Source organism: Anser brachyrhynchus (assembly GCF_964034855.1).
Source record: "Anser brachyrhynchus genome assembly, chromosome: 1".
Classification (NCBI taxonomy): domain Eukaryota; kingdom Metazoa; phylum Chordata; class Aves; order Anseriformes; family Anatidae; genus Anser; species Anser brachyrhynchus.
In genome coordinates, this window is record NC_137694.1 from 155,665,529 (window position 1) to 155,682,000 (window position 16,472).

The 16,472-nt window shown below is 37.7% G+C and overlaps 1 protein-coding gene across 14 annotated transcripts in view; it reads left to right on the forward strand.

Annotated features, from left to right (window-relative positions):
* DOCK9 (dedicator of cytokinesis 9) overlaps positions 1–16,472 on the forward strand; it is a 129,768-nt gene that overhangs the window by 27,659 nt on the left and 85,637 nt on the right. For 12 of the 14 annotated variants that reach the window (XM_080605719.1, XM_080605715.1, XM_080605718.1 and 9 more), the window contains exon 2: positions 9,156–9,272. In XM_080605719.1, the coding sequence (XP_080461845.1) occupies positions 9,156–9,272 (117 nt within the window). Of the gene's footprint in view, positions 1–1,117; positions 1,410–9,155; positions 9,273–16,472 lie in introns of those variants that run through there. The other 2 variants (XM_080605714.1, XM_080605720.1) reach the window with 1 other exon arrangement.

The window sequence follows — 16,472 nt, forward strand, 5'->3', positions numbered from 1 at the left end:
TCAAAAAATAAAATAATCACGTGGAAGCCAAAGCCAGCGGGTGATGCCTGGCAACTCCTCATGGCTGGAGAGCTGAGGAAGTAAGTTGTAGGGTGCTGACTGTCAGTATCTTCTCGCAGGTAACTAGTGATAGGACTATAAGGAATGGCCTCAAGTTGCACCAGGGGAGGTTTAGGTTGGAAATGAGGAGACATTTCTTCTCAGAAAGAGCAGCCAGGCATTGGGACGGGTTGCCCAGGGAGGTGGTGGCATCACCGTCCCTGGGGGTGTTTAAGGAAAGGTTGGACGTGGTGCTCAGGGACATGGTTCAGTGGGTGACATTGGTGGTAGGGGGATGGTTGGACCAGATGATCTTGGAGGTCTCTTCCAACCTTAATGGTTCTGTGATTCTAAGTGACTTCAGTCAAGATGTGTAGAGATGTTGCTTTGTCTTCTCAGTGTTTTCTTGGAGGGTGCTTGGTCATAGACAGGTAGGAGATGCTGGAGGGTTCCACAGAGGGAGGAGTGAACCGGCAGAGATAGAGAGTGTGACTTAATAAGTAGAGAGACTGAGGGGGACTGGTAGTTCACCTGAAGAACTGAGCACTTGAAAATTGAAGGTGTAAAGAGGAGTTTGTACCCCTCTTATTTTTGAGTTAGTATCTTTAGAGGTAAGGTTTTTACTGTAAGATAGTGTGATGTTAATGTAAATTTATAAAATGGATTTAGCACGAAGGTTAAAAAGAGCATTTCTCCCCCCTCTCCTTCCAACTGATTAAAAAAAAAATTAAAAAAGTCCAATTTATCTGTTTGAGGCATTGGTCCTAGAGAAAGTACTTGATTAGTGATCAAGATCAGTACCTGAGTGATATTAAAAGCTTTATCCTTCTAAAGTATAGAAGATGTTTATATATCAAAAACTTGCTAATTTTTGTGATAAAAATATTTCAAAATACCAAATCTTTTATTTTATAAGTGCTGTAACAACTTGGGCAGTTTTACTTGGTCATTTTAGAAACGCGCATTCTCTTCTGTGTTTGATTCATAACCTTAAGGCATTACAGTGGATCCACCTTTTCTTTTTTTTCCCCTCCTCTGGAGGAATACAACACGCTTAGGGGCTGGCCTTTGTCTGTCATGCATTCCCACCATGACAGATTTAGCAAACTGCAGCTGAGAAGTTAGACTAGTTTGTACTTTTCTGCTGCTTGTGCTGGGAAAAAGCTATTGTTTTCACTGGATCACTGGCATGTTAATTATTTTGATGCCAAAACCCATACAGTTTTGCTGTTCTTTGTATTTTCAATCAAAGAATGCAGGCAAGAACAAACAGAAATCCTAAAAAAGACCTTGTTATAGAGTCTCCGCAGCAGCGCAAGGATGCAGGTGCTTGTGAAGCAGAAGGGGACAGTCCTGCTGTGGTAGTGATGGTAAGATTCATTTAAACAAGCTCTCTCTTCCCTCTAGTAACTCCAGTTCTGTCTGAAACTGCTTAATTTGATGCTAACAAGAAGCTCCAGCTCTCTTGTGTAGGTATATCTCAGATTTGGTTTTGGTTCTTTGTCTGTTCTCTGCCTTTTAAATTAATAAATTAATTTTGGCAGTTCTGGTTTACCAAGCCTTTGGTTCCCTCCGAGTGTGACTTTGGAATCTAGTTTTCACACCAGCTGCTTTTCGGTGTCTGTTGGGTCCGGGGTAGTCTCACGAAGGGCGAAGACTTTACACTTCAAAATCCACCTGTATTTTTTTAAGTGTCCTGTGTACCTTTCAATTCAAATGTATTGAAACTCTCTATGCGTGTAATGGTTAAATTTTACTTAAATTTTCGAAGAACTGTCTAAATTCAGGTGTACATATGTTAAAGGGTCTATTTTTCAATGTCTTCAATGCACGTTGTTTAGGGATTTAAAGTTTTACAGTACTTTCCAGTGTGGGGAAAGGCGATGTTCCTGTATGTCAGGGAGGGGATCAAATAAAATCATTTTTTTTCCGTTGCTACACACTAGTTCTGTTGGAATGGCAACAGGACAGCAAGAGAACATAATAAGCAAGCTGTAATGAATCCACCAACTCGCTGCAGCTAGGACAATAAACCTTTTCAAGTAACAGAGGAGGGTTGCTAAACACGTATCAGTAGAAAGAGGTACATAAATCATTCTTACTGAAATTCCCTTGTTACTTAACAATATCTCATACTTAATTGCTGAGTAAAAGGCGGAAGGTCTCCTCTTTTTTGTCCGGCTGTGGTTGAAGTTAGCGGGGGCTGTGATCCTCACCCTGTGCCTCCCCCAGCCCCACTGGAATTCCATGCTATGCATTTAAGACTCAAACAAAAAAAAATTGGCGTACGTACTAATACACATCTGTGGCTTTATGGGAATTGTTTCTGTACATAACTGGGAGCTTACATGTGTGTTAGCAAGACAGATTTTCTTTCTTTACATTGTTTTCTTTAGTTTCGCTCTGTTCAGAGCAATTGTTAGTAAAACATGTTTTTTCTGTATGGGTGTGTTCTCATTTCTGGTCCAGATTTTCATCAGTACAATATGAGCTAATCTTGTGTGTGCTTTCCTGCCTTTGGAATGTTTAACTTTATTTAGAACTGTTTTTATTCCCCCATGAGTACTCTGAGAGGATATTTAGTGTTTCTGGAGATACTTAGAGTACTGCAGTTGATCACTATGTGCTTTTAGGGGGGAAAAAAGTATAAAAGGTTGCTGCATTTAGTTATAACCATTTATGAAGTATGTCCTTTTAATTTTCTAGGAACTACTAGGTTTTAATATTCGTGGGTTGATATCAGCAGTGTTTCCCCTCCCGTTTGATATTTTTAGATAAAGTGGGTGCGTTCACAACAAAAGTCAGTGTTTTAAGGGAGAACATTTAGGTTCTACATAGGTGTCCCAAAAATGTCTTTGCTTTCCTTTCAGTTGCTAATTTTGTCTTAATCTGTTACATATATAGAAGTGTATATATGGCATATAATTATAGAATGCAGGATATCCATTTTTGCCCTTTTTTGAGGAAAACTAGATAAAATGTCACAAGGACACTGCGCTGTATGCACTGCTAGACAGAAAGCAGAAAGTAGGGTTGTGTGTTTCACTCAACAACAGTGTTTGGGTCCATTTTGGTTTCACTCGGCTGGGGTGTTGCACTAGATTTTTACTGCCATAGTAGAAGTAGGTATTTTCGTGCTGGTAGGGGTGTGGTAAGGTAACGAGTAAGGCTGATACGTTGCTGACTGGTGTTGCAAAACGTAAACAGCAGAATCTAACATTTCTAATCCAGAAAACAATAGAATTGTACGAGATTACTTTTTGAGTCTCCCTTTTGAGACAGGGTGTCTGGTTTACTCTGGGAATACTTTGTGTTGGCTGTAGCCTAAAACATTCTTTCAGGTGTAGCTGCCTTTCTCTTGTATGGGTGATTATGACGTGATTTACATAACGCAGGTTTTTTTGAGTAGTCTTTATAATGGTTGGACAAAATCAGCTGTTTTTTTGCAATATGTATCCAAGTCTAGTAAATGCAATTTACGAGTCTGCCAGAATACGTAGGAAACGAAATATTTAGAGCTCTGAGCACTATGTGATATTGAAACTATGTTATTTGATTGAGTGCTGTGCCTGAATTATATTTTTCTGCTTATAGTAGGATGCTAAAGAGAATAAATTTTGCAGAATCATTGTTAAAGTCAGAAAAGATCACCATGGTCTTTTGGTTAGATCATCTGCGTGAAACAGGCTGTAAAATTTCCCTAATGAATTCCTGTTTGAAATAAAGTATAACTCTCTAAATCAAGGTTAGTGGTTCACCTCTTTTATTTTTGTTACTGTAGGGGGGGAAAAAATCCAAGCGGTAGTTCACCTCAACAGAACTTTCAGGAGGCCAAGTGCTTTTTTGATAAAGATACAGATATTTGTCTGAATTGTCTAGTTTTGACATTGAGCCACTGTGTGCCTGCTACTTGAAACTGTGGTGTTAGAAGTCTTATTTTCATTGCGCTGTATCATGTTAGTCCCCTTAAGAAGCCACTTGGTAGGTCAAACTTTTGTAAGAGAAGTAAATTGTGTTCATAAAATCTTTTAAACTTTAAAAAAAAATTATTTGGATTCTTTTCCATGTTGAGAAACAGAGAATAACTTTTAAGAGATGGGAACAAAGTAAAACTGAAGTACTTAAAAATAATAAAATGCGTGGTCCTGGGCAACTTGCTGTAGGTGTCCCTGCTTGAGCAAGGGACTGGAGCCTCCAAGGTCCCTTCCACCCTCAGCCATCCTGTGATCCTGTAGGTATTGTTCTGCTGTCTTGCGTAATTTTCAACACCATGATGAGTTAATCTGGGCTTCTATGAGTAGTGTGTAGAAAACAGAAGTCTGACAGATTTTAACCCAAACTTCTTATTCCCTGGTTAGGTGGTGCCCCAGAGCCTCACTTGGGATGAACTGCTCTCGTGGTGGCTGTTGTACGAGTCACCAAATTAGCACACGTGCTGTCCAGTTGCGCTCTGGGAGTTGTTTGAAAGTAGCAGCTGCTTTCAAACCAGATGATGTCTCTGGGAGGCTGGAGCATCCGGAGGCCATCTTTCTCTTGGAAATAGATTTGAAGCATAAAAGTGAGTTCTTCTGTCTAATAGAGCACTGCCCACACCTATTTCTGTTGTCAGAAGCTTCTGTGCTGGTAGGAGAACTTAACAGGATACAGCATGCTTGCTTTGTGTTTGAAGGTAAAGCAAATAGCAGAGGAGGCTAGAAATCAAATAATTGGAACTGCATCCACGTTAAAAACCTGATGTAAATACTGGCAATTCAGAAGGTCTTGACAAAATGTTTGAGCTCTGAAAAATGTTCTTGTGTTTAAATGGATCTTGATTGTCAGCTAAGTACTTCTTGTAAATGAAAGCACAATGCTTTGTAATTTAGGCTATGTTCATTGAGTTTTGGAACTCCTTTCTGTTACAGACCCCTTAAGTCTTGGATAAACAATAGAACAAGATTTTTCAGGCTTTCTGGTTAAACTGAAAAAATAGAAACATAATTCCTGTTTCTTAAAGAAACACAGTACAAAAAAAGTCTGGATAACCATTTACTCTTTGCGTGGGTGATTCTTTCTAGCCCTGGTCTGTTTATGTAAGCATGAGAACCGGTGACTTGAAGAATGCATTTCATTCTTTCAGGTCCCAGAGGCATAAAAGTTTTGAATTTGTCAATGAAAGCATCTTGTTCCTTAAGTATATGCATAGTGGTAATGTGGTCTTTACATAAAGCCACAGAAGTTTATTCCCTCCCACTGCCCTGAAGTTCAAGTCACAAAATCAACCATACATAAGAAAGGGATAATGTGTAATACAGTATTTAAGAACAAGCTCTAAGATAAAATATATTCAAAAAGTTACACTTAAAGTTGATAAATCTGGTAAATTTACTTTTAATGAGGACTTGTTAATAAGCTTTTGCAGGAGCATATGCTAAATATGGTTTTATAAGGCAAATGATGTTTCATGGCATGAGGCTAACTAATCCCCACTTATGAAAAACTTGATCATCCCTTGTTTTGTGGGAAGGTGAGGGGAAGATCAAATTTGTCTCATGAGACATATGAAAAAAAAACATACCATATTATTTTTTCTCTAATACATAATGTAGGCAGTCATTGAACTCCTAACTTAATATTCTTTTTATCTGATTTCTTTTGACACTACTTGTCCAAATATATAAATGACATTCTAGCAGATTAAACCAGTTACTATGTGGGTGCCATGACTGCTGTTTTAAAATGCTTCTCATTTCTGATAAATTTCCGTGCCTATAACACACTGCCAAAATCTAAGTGGTACAGCAGGTACTTCCTTTGTTTTGGTTTCCTACAAACACAGCAGTGGGTAGGTCAAGTGCTGAGCTCCATGAAACCCTGTGCTCTTAGCGTTTTCTTAGATTACTGAGATAAAAATATCGTTTCTTCAAATTATTTGGAAAAATTAGGTCTTGTCTGAGAGACTGACTTTTGTATCTGTAAGCTTGGTTATGCAGTCTTGACCAGGCTGAGTTTTATCTGTGTCAGCTGTTTCATAAATCATATTCAATAACAATGTATATACATAGTGCCTTTTCTTTTTTTTTAATATATATTACATGCAATAATACACCGGAAAAATCTTTTTTCTGAAAAAGAGCTTGAGAGAGAATCTGCTTCCTTGTGATGTTGTAGGGCTGGCTAAATGCCAAGGCAGTGTGCTGTTTATTGTTTTCTTTTTCATATCTGGTTTAAACTGATAAAACATCCTCTTCCTTTTGAATCTGACAAATGACAAAAAAAAATTGAGTAACGCTCTGGAAAAACTAGGAGAAGGAAAATCTTCAAGAGTTCTTACAGAAAGGATATTTCTGTAAATCAGGTACTTCACTGATTAAATAGGAAGATGGCGTGGCGTTCTGGTCCCATTAGCTACACCCGTGTCCCACAGACTTCGAGGACAGATGCATATTCAGGGCATCAGCTCCAGAGAGCTTTAGATTCTTTAAAAGCTTCTAGTAAAGTAGAGATTTTGTTTTAGTCATGTTTACTACACGTAAGCAAAATGTGAGCATTTGCTTTTAAAGATCTTTTTTATCAGCTTTAGGTTGTGGTGGACTTATTTTGTGTCTATAGGGTATAGTCATGCGTTTGCAATGAACCGGGTGCTTTTAGGAGCTGAAGTATGTGCGTCCTTGGTTTTTGAATTAGCATGCTACAGAAGTGATTGTGTGTGTGTGTAAATGAAATAATTTTAGTTGTTTTTAAAAGTAACCCTTTTCCTCTCTTGATTCTGATAAAATGAGAGGAGCCAGAGCTAGCTTTCTTCGTCTTCCCCAATCACCTTCACAAGAGCATTAGCAGGAGCATGGATGTAGTTTCTCAGCACCAGGGAGAAAAAGCAAGAGAAAGATGATCATGTGCAGCTCCACGTGAAAATCCATTGCCAAGTTGTGGTGACAAGCTTTCCCTTGCTATCAACTGGAATTGATGCCATGATCTGCCTGCGTGCGAGTTCGGATAGTAGATGTCCTGACAGGGTGAACTTTGTGACGGTATTGGCCATGGTTGTTTCTTCTTTCCTTTACAAAAGCTTCTCAAATTGCATTTTAAGACTATTAAAATATTTGTCCTGAATTATTATTATTATTATTTTTTTTAAGGATATTTTTAAGATTGCAAGTTACACTGAAACTAAGTACCAGAATTCAAAATGCTTCTGCAGCAGCATTTAATTAGGACAGAGTCTCATGCCCTGGTTTGATGTGAAGCTGCCCTGCTTCCGAAAGGGTTCCATCAGCTCCTGCCCGCTGGCACCAGTGGTTGTGCCGTCGTCTGTGCAGCCTTCCGCAGAGCCAGTCTGCCCGAGAGCTGGCTGGTTTGGAAGAGCCCTCTAAAGCCAGATCGGCTCCTAATTTGGCTCAAAAATGTGACTATTCAGTTGTCTGGTACTAGTGTGAGAAGCCTCAGGAATGTGCCACGAGAGAGAGGGTCATTTTGGTGTCAGCCCTCCTTTCGATTAATTTAAGCCAGTTGTGAATCCGAAGCTTCAGCTAACCAAAAGGATTGATTGTATACATGGCTGAAGTGGTCTTCGATCCCCTATATGTTTCTTGGACCCTATTTAATATGGATTATTTTGTTTCTCCTAAAGGCTGGTCAGCCTGGAAGAGGCACTCAGCCTGCCAATGCAGCACATTCAGCATCATTTCTCATGAGAAACTCTTCAGAAGGAGTAGTAGCATTGCAAACACCGACATGGCCACAGCACTGTTGTGGTATCTAAACCTTCCTTGAATATAAGAGCGTACTGCACTGAGCTCAGGCTCAGTGACTGGCAGGCCTCACCTCGCTTGCCTGGGTAGGTGGAGACCTGGTGCCCTCACTGGAAGTGGGAGACAAGTGAGCAGAGGGTGTCTTGGCTTCTGAATGGTGTTTTCGTGTACTTCATTTGAATTTGAAAGCTTCTTCATGCTCCGAAACTTGTCACAATAATTTGATGATAGTAATATTTTACGTCAAAAGCCCTGAAAACAGTCTTTGCCCTGAGTACAGTTCATTTCGTAAGGAAATCCCAGTTTCAAGATAGTGTAATGTTTCTGAGACATACAAAAATAATGTTTCAGCTCATTCTTTTAGTTTGCTGTGCCTTTCAGTGCCTAGATATAGATAAAGCTTTACTAGCAGCTGTTACCGTATAGTATATCTGTATTTTTTATCATGTAATACAAAATTATTTATATTTCTGAAGTAATTTATATTCACAAGTGTTTAAAGTTGTTATAAATTTAATTAGTCAGTGACAGTAAAGAGGCCTGTCTTCCACTGGATTTCGGCCTTTTCTGCTTTTCAGTTTCCTCAAAATGGGCAAAATTTGGAGTCATTGGAGAAAGAAAATACGTGTGACAAAAGTCTCTGTTGCCTGGGGATTCACGCTCAAAAAATAAAGGTTTTGGCATGCTGCATCACTCAGAACTCTCTCTAAATCTGTTTTGCTATCTGCCCAGTGAACAGAATGCTTGGCGAGGTGAATGAAGGTTTTTCACTGATTGTGCACAGCCAGCTGTAATGCTTTGACCGCTGTGTAGTGCTTTAAATGTTGAATAGCGCGTAGTATCTGAAGAAAGCTACACATTCAATTAAGAGGAAGAAAAATGGCCTATGGGAATTCTGTAAAAACTATAGAGAAGTAGGAATGTGAATTAGCCTATCCTTATTGCAGGTTTTTCCTGAATTAAAACAAAGCTCAAAGCTAAGAATATGTGTTTTAATCCCTGCTGAACCCAGATCAGAGCTCTCTGGGCAGCATTAAGCAAAGGTAATTACTAAAGAGATTAGCAGGGTTTTTTTGCAGGTTTTTTTTTCCTGTTTGTTTATGCTGTAAATATACAAATGTTTATTCTGATAAGCTCTGCCTTAGTGTTTTTTTTTTTGAAATAGTTTTATTTCTTCTTTCTGATACAAATAGTGTGCTTGTCTGCGTAAATATCAGTTGTGCTTATCCATATGGTATCGCGTGACTTGAAGTCTACATTTTCATTAGTCATTTTTTGGTGAAGATGAAATCTCATTCTGCCAACATTTTAAAGAGTTACTTGTTAAAGCAGCCAACAGTTGTAGTTTTTCCACAGTATACCTGAATTTCTTTTTTTCTCTTCTAGGCAAAACCAAAGCTCATAGAACCAATAGACTATGAAAATGTCATCGTTCAGAGGAAAACACAAATTTTGAATGATGCCTTACGGGAAATGCTACTGTTCCCTTATGATGACTTTCAGGTAATTTAATGATTCCCTCCCCCTTCTCCCCCTCTTTTTTTTTTAACCAGATTTTTAGCAGTAGTTTTTAAATAATACAGAAATGACTCTCATAACTCTCTCTAGCTTAAATAAATAAAATTGTCATTAGTCCCTTTACATTGCTCAATTTATTCTGTCAGGCTACAGTAGAAGAAATATCACAGCTTCTTCATCTGTTCAGATTATAAGGTCTACTTCTGCAACTCAGCAATTTTACTGCCATTTGAAGTAGGTGATCAGTCATTTTTAGATATTTTCACCCCTTTCAGGAGCAGGAAATCATGTGATGTCTGTTCAAAAAAAGGATCTGCTTTTTGTCATGTTTTAATTTTTAAATTGACTTTTTGTTTTCCTCCTTAGCAGTGAAGGGCATGAATCTTAGAATCTGTTCAAATGAAAGCTGTGATTCTTGGCTGTATGTCCCTAGAAAAAATTGGGTTTTAGCAAAATACCCCTTGCATAACAAGGCTCTGACTTAAGACAGACTGAACTGAGATTTGTGCTCATCTTAATATATTTCTGTAGAACTCCTGTATTTACCTAAATAAGTAGTATATCTGAATACTCTTTTTTGTGTCTCTTTCTAGGTCCAGTTAGAGTAGCCACAAACATCTTTGAGACTGTAACTGGGGTAAAATAGTAAGGAAAGTCTCTTGCGCATGCCTGCAGTCAGTGTCTACCTGTATTTAAAATTATGCAGGCATCTAAATTAGCTACTTCTAGAGACTGTGTTACAGTTGAATACCTTAGAGTTGTTTTGTAAAATCCTACCTGAAAAGCTGAGTATTTTATTCAGCCAAGTAGTTGAAGCTAAGCTTGTGGTTATCATGGTGAACGTTTGTGATGAGTTGGTGTATTTCTACAGAAGGGCATATAAAATCCCGTAAATTACACACAGACTTTTTTTTACACATTCTGTAGCCTATGAAACTATTTACCTGAGTGTAGCTGGACTCTGCTTTTAATATAGTCTGTGTACTTCATTTTTACTCATTCTGTACTTGTAGACTGCATATTCAGAGCTAAAAATTTTGTTTTCAGCAAACTATAGGTATTTAGAGAATTGCTTGGCCTTCATGTATCCCCAACCACGTGTGTAAGTTTGGACTATAAGTAAGACTTATTATGAAAGGAAATCATACTGCCTGTGGACATTATATAATACTAGTGTTCAAATACTAGTCCACTCATGATGATGCCCTATAACCAGGTGTTGGTTTGGGAACTGAAAAGTGTAAGTAGGCTATGCTAGCTGCAGCCCCTTCTACAGTGTGGCTGTCCATTGTAGCAGATCAAGAGGAATGAATAATATTTCTGCTAAGCATGCTCTCATCTAATTGACTAGAGCTCAATTACCAGGGGTCATTCTGGTAACCAGCTCCTGATTACCAATAGAAACGAAAGAAACCTATCAAGAATGTTCAGACAAAATGACTGAGGATAATGTGGGATGTCTGAAGAGTTTAAGTGGTGTTTCAAATAGCCTATTGTGCAATTCTTAACTTCAGGCTTGTATGACTGAAGCTTGTCCATGGTACTCAATCTGATCCTTTAAAGGGCATGATCGAATTTTATTCACAAATTAATGTCTCTCGTTATGTTTCTGTTTGGGTCCTGTGGTCAGATATTTATCAGGGCAGTCACTGAAATGTGTATTACATAGAATAATTTCTTTCAGGTAAAATTACCTAAAATTATAACTAAAGTCAGATTTCTTGTTTCTTTATCCCTCAGAAGTGTAATATCAGAGCGTGTTTTCTAGGTTTCCCCTATAAAGTTTTTGGCAGTCTCATTTTGCGCTTGTTATATATGAAGACTGGTTTACACTGTCAGATTTTATTATTTTTCTGTCAAATATTTCCTCCTAAGACTTGCTGACTCATACTGTTTCTCTGAATATTTTTATTGCACATTTGACTCTCCAATACTAGTTTGAGCAATCTAGGCTGTTTTCAACGATACATGATGAATTTAAATCTATCAGTCAATATATTATGAAATTACTGTCAGAGAGCAGAAACTTCTTATATGCTTATTTATGCTTTAGCAATTTAAACCTTTTAACCCTGTGCAGGTTATCATAATCATATTTACAGATTTGAAACCTTTAATCTTGTTATGGTTGCCAATATAATTTTAATCATTTAACTGAAGGCATGTTTTCTGTATTTGCCATTCTACTTCACAACTATTTTCTACTTCCTCTTTCCTAACTTGTTGCTGTTACATAATGCATGGGCAGCTCTTGGTAAGCCTCAACTCAAATTCCTGATGTTGCCCTCGTCCCCCATAAGATGGCTTCAGTACAATGAGTTACAGTGTTTAGAACTGCCTCAATGTGTGTTTTGAACAGCTTATAGGTGGAAGCTCCTACCATTGTTTAAAAACCTGTTCAAGCCATTTCCTCTTACAACATTCTGATCTTATTTTTGCAAAGTTTTTCCTCGTGCTTAGGTTAAACCGATTATGATCTAAAAACCACTTGCCTAAAAAGGAAGCCAAGCCCTAATAATTTCTAAGACATTGAGTAAGGTTATTTTCTTACCAGCATTGCTAGCTTAACTAGCGCTTAAAAAGGCACTGAAAATCTCTCCTAATACTTACTCTGCAGCAGTTGGATACCTTTTCTGCAGTTTTTAGTAGAGTACAGAAGTCGTATTTCACAGAGGTGGATTGATAACACTGTTGAATTTGTGTTAAAGTGGAGATTATTGGGGGAGAAATTAGAGACAAGTGTTCATGCTTAATTTGGATAACATTTTTTCAGGTAATGCTTTTAGTTAACCAAAATATAATTTAATGGACATGTTTTCCATAGAATTAGTAACAACAACTTGCCCTTTAACTGCTGCTAGTATTTTGTAAGAAGTAATGATTGAAGAAGATATTTTTGTACCTTTTCTCTGCTTTTTTTGGTTGCTAACTACAGGTTTCAAATGTGTTTGGGATATGTGTAACTCATTAAAATACATTAAGTACATTCACATTGCTATTTTGATTCTCATTGCCAAATTATTAGGTAACTACCTTATTGTTAGTTCTCCTCAAGTAAATTACAGAATATAGTTTTCTACCTATCATCTAGCTGTGGGAATTATAACAGAGTAGACCTGTCTTGATCCTAGCAGCTTCTAGTTGCATTGTCTTTGAGTTTTGGTTAAGAGTTTTCCTGCCACATTGTAAGACTCGCTTAATATCTGGTTCTGAATTCATTGCCAATGCCACATTCAGTTTTTTAACTCTTACCACATCAGAGATGTTAGGTAGTAAAGGAGATCTGATGAGAGCTTCAAGTCTATATTGGAAACTAGAAAGCTTGCACAGTGGCAGGCTTCTTCGGACCACGTATTGCTTGCTCTTCTGTCTTTCTCCCAGTGAAAGTTATTCCCCTAGTGAGGAGGGAAAAAAAGGGGTGGGTGCTGGTGGTGGGGGAACTAAAACCGGTAATTCACCTGTTTGTGTTCAGCAGTGACTGTTCTCCAAGCACGCTGATAGAAATAGCTCTAACTGTGCCCCCCCCCCCCCCCCCAGCTATTCAGCTACTGCTAAAGAAATATGTGAGCATGGATGGAGCAGAAAATGCTCTGTTCTGGGAAAACTGACAAAGGTTCAAAGATTGGTCTTCAGCCAACTGATCTAGTTACATGAAGCTTTCCAGTATTCCACTTAAATGCATTTGCCATCATCCTAAATTTGGTTGGCTGAGGTTATGAATCTTGGTGTTTTTTTTTTTTTTTTTTTGCATACATAGATATATATATATGTGTGTACATATATATATGGTAGAAGCTCATTTACTTTTCAGAAAAGTGTGGGGTTTTTTTTGGTCATGCTCTGTGTTGATCTTCCTATACGAATTAGTAGGATTGTAATTTTTTTTTTTATCTTGAGTTTCTACATTTCCCTGGTGTTATCATATTCAAACAACAGCAAGCTTTGCTTTTCTCTGGTTTCTAGAAGACCTCTTCATTAGCAACTTTCTCTCCACATATTGTGTCATTTTTTAACTTACCATTTCAAGATTGTTTCAGTTGCTTTTCACAAGCTCAAGTTCTGAGTTTTCTGCAGTGGAATCACTAATCAGGTTTCTCCCTAACTTGTTCTCATCAGCCTTGTGGTACCTTTATGCTTTGCACTCAACTGTTAATTTCTAGCTACTTTTTGTTGTTTAATTTTCACTATGGTCTCCATATAATGTGTTTGTTGTATTAAGATGATAGAACCACTTCTTCCCCTCCTTGGAAATTTGCCTATTAATCTCTCACTAATCTCAATTACAGTGCTGTCAGTCAGTCACGCAGTCACTCTTCTAGATACTTGCGTCCCAGCAAGAGTCTATTGCAGGTCCATTGGGTACTCTTGTATTGAATTTTGTGCCTTTTCATGGCTTATAATATTAATCCAAACCACTTGCATTTCGCTAAATTAGTAAATAATGAAATGGTTTCTTAACTAAGTAAAATTAGTTTAAAATAGACTACCTCCAGGAATCACATTGACAACATAAGGTCAATAACTGTGGAATTGGTGGTGCTTAACTGCACTGTAGGTAAATTATTAAAAGAAACCTTAACCCAAAACTGTACTGGTGATTACTTTGCAATAAGACACCTCATATCTAAACACTTTTATTTCAAAATGTATACCTTTGGAGTACAATCTCCATTTATTCAGTGAAGATTTTTCTCCATACAGAATAAGTTTACTTGCAAGAAGTCCAATGTGGGTACATTCGTACTCAATTATGCCATTACAAAGTTATCCTATGGTTATTTTGAAGGCATTTTGGAGCCTAGTTTAGCTGTTGTTTCGCCTTTGTTCCTTTTGAGTTTGAGTCATATGGAGTTAGAATGCTTTCACTTAGAGCTATTGACTTTTAGTTAATACGAGTTAAGCAGCTCTGGAAATAGGTATCATGCCAGCTTTACAGAAACAGAAGTAAGCCTAGGATTCTACAAGAAGGCATATCTTGCGTAGAAGGAACAAGCAAAAAAAAATAGTAGTGTCTCCATTTTAGAGAGAGCACAAGCTGGTCAAAATACAAAAATTATTTTTGAAGTGTTCAAAGAAATTTCACTAACTTTTTTTCTTTTAAAATCTGTTTTATGTTTTTCCTTGAGTCCTTAGTTAAGTAGCCTAAATGCAGAGTTCATTTAGCTTATAAATTACTATAGCCTTTGACATTCCCTGTGCAAGTCTCTTCTGACACCTAATAGCTAAGGGCATGATCTAAGAGGCAGCATGCCGTCTTTTCAATTGACTGTCTTTTAAAATGATCTCTGTCACTACTTCTTGAGGATTTGCCTCCATAAAACATCATCCAAAGTGTATGGGAATGTGTGGGTAAGTGACTGTTGAATTGTTATCCTGTAGTCTTTTTCCCATTTTTCCTGCATTTTGCATAGTCCTTATTTTGCCAGCGAGATGCAATATGCTATTGATATCCTCCATTGCTTTCTCTCCCTACTTTGCAGCTTTTATACTTTGCAGTATAAAAGTGATATATCAGCAGTGACACTTTGTGCTTTTTCTGTTTGCTGTAGCTGCTGAGACTTGTGTAGAATAGCAATACTGTCACTAGGCAGACTGGCCAATTTACAGAGAAGAGAACTTTATCAGATAGCCTGAAGTACTTATCCACCTCCAAAGAGGAGAGAAAAATATGTAACAACTATGATAAAAACACAGGAGGAAGAAAGATAAAAGCCAAGGAATAAAAAAACAAAACAAAACAAAAAAAAACCAGGGCTCTCGGGCGTGTCTGGTTGGCCTCAAGATGGGCCAAATGGACTTGAAGAATGTTGTGTTGGCTGGCTTCTGTCTCACCTACATCTACTGCAGTTGATGAAGTATCTGCACGTGGGACCTGTTGTTCAGCGTGAAATTGCTCAGAAACAGATCATAAGATACCTCAAGTACCAGAGAAAACCGTAATTTAAGATCAGCCATTATTTTTTGCTATAGAAATGTAGGTGTTGACACCTTATTCCTCAGAATGAAGTGATTAATTTTGAGAGCTACTTCTTTGTGTGTGATTTATTTTAAAATGTATATAAGAACCTCATTAAAAATATGAAAATACCTTGTATATGAAAAATCCACTTATACTTTTCATTTTGATAAAATTGAAGACTGAGTTCTCTTGACTTATACTTTGTAACAATGACTTCTGTATAAACTGTGGCCTGGAAAAAGGGTCACCATTGCTGCACGTTATTATGTTCATTTTAAATGCTTAAGAACACATTATGTTAAAGACACCCTGCTACAAAGTCCTTGGCTGTCTTTGACAGATCTTTAGTGCCACCTAAAAGCATGTTTGTCTTAAAAAACCCTGGCCATCTTGCTGTTACCTTGCCGTGAAGAATGGGGAAGGAGGACTAAAATGACTCAGAAAATTGCATGCTAGATTTTAATATTAGTAAAAGCGTAATTTTTTAGCCCAAGTGTCAGAAACACAGCTAAACTGTCAAGAACATGAGAACTCCTTCTAGCCTGAGATACGTAATGTGGAAAATCTAACTTCAAATTGGTTATGTGTTGCCGAATCCGAAGCAATGCTCCATCTCACTAGCGGATAGTTGTACAGCATTTCATTTGTACAAAACAGTTCAACTAATGTAGTTGTGAGGAATGTTTGTAGTCGTTCCTAATTTTTCTTCTGGGTTATACTGTATATGTATATATATATGGTTGCATCTGAAAGTATTGCTCTGTTTAGTAGTGATTTTTAGGAGTTTGCTCTAAATAAAGATATGTTCACTTGGTGCATTTCCTGGCTCTCAGATGAATTATTGCAGCTGCAGGATGACTTGACAAAGAGGCAGCATGCATGATGTCAATTAATAATGTGGGTGAATTTGACAAGCTAAAGGTTGCCTGCCATTCCTCCCCCCCAGTCCCACTTTGGACATTCAGTCCTTCTTCCATATTTTTAAAAGATACATAACATTTCTACATCTCTCAGATTTGTTTCAATTCATTGAATAAGCCTGAAAGTGACTTGAAATTGAGGGGCATATATCTATCCCCATGTTTTCGGCCTGATTTCAAATGTTGGGGGGAAAAAGCCTGTGCATTCATGCCATGGATATATGTTTACCTTTTTTTCAACATCACTGGTGTTTTGAAGAGAAACAGCAGATTGATTTTCTGACTGCCAGCAAACTGAGCTTTATC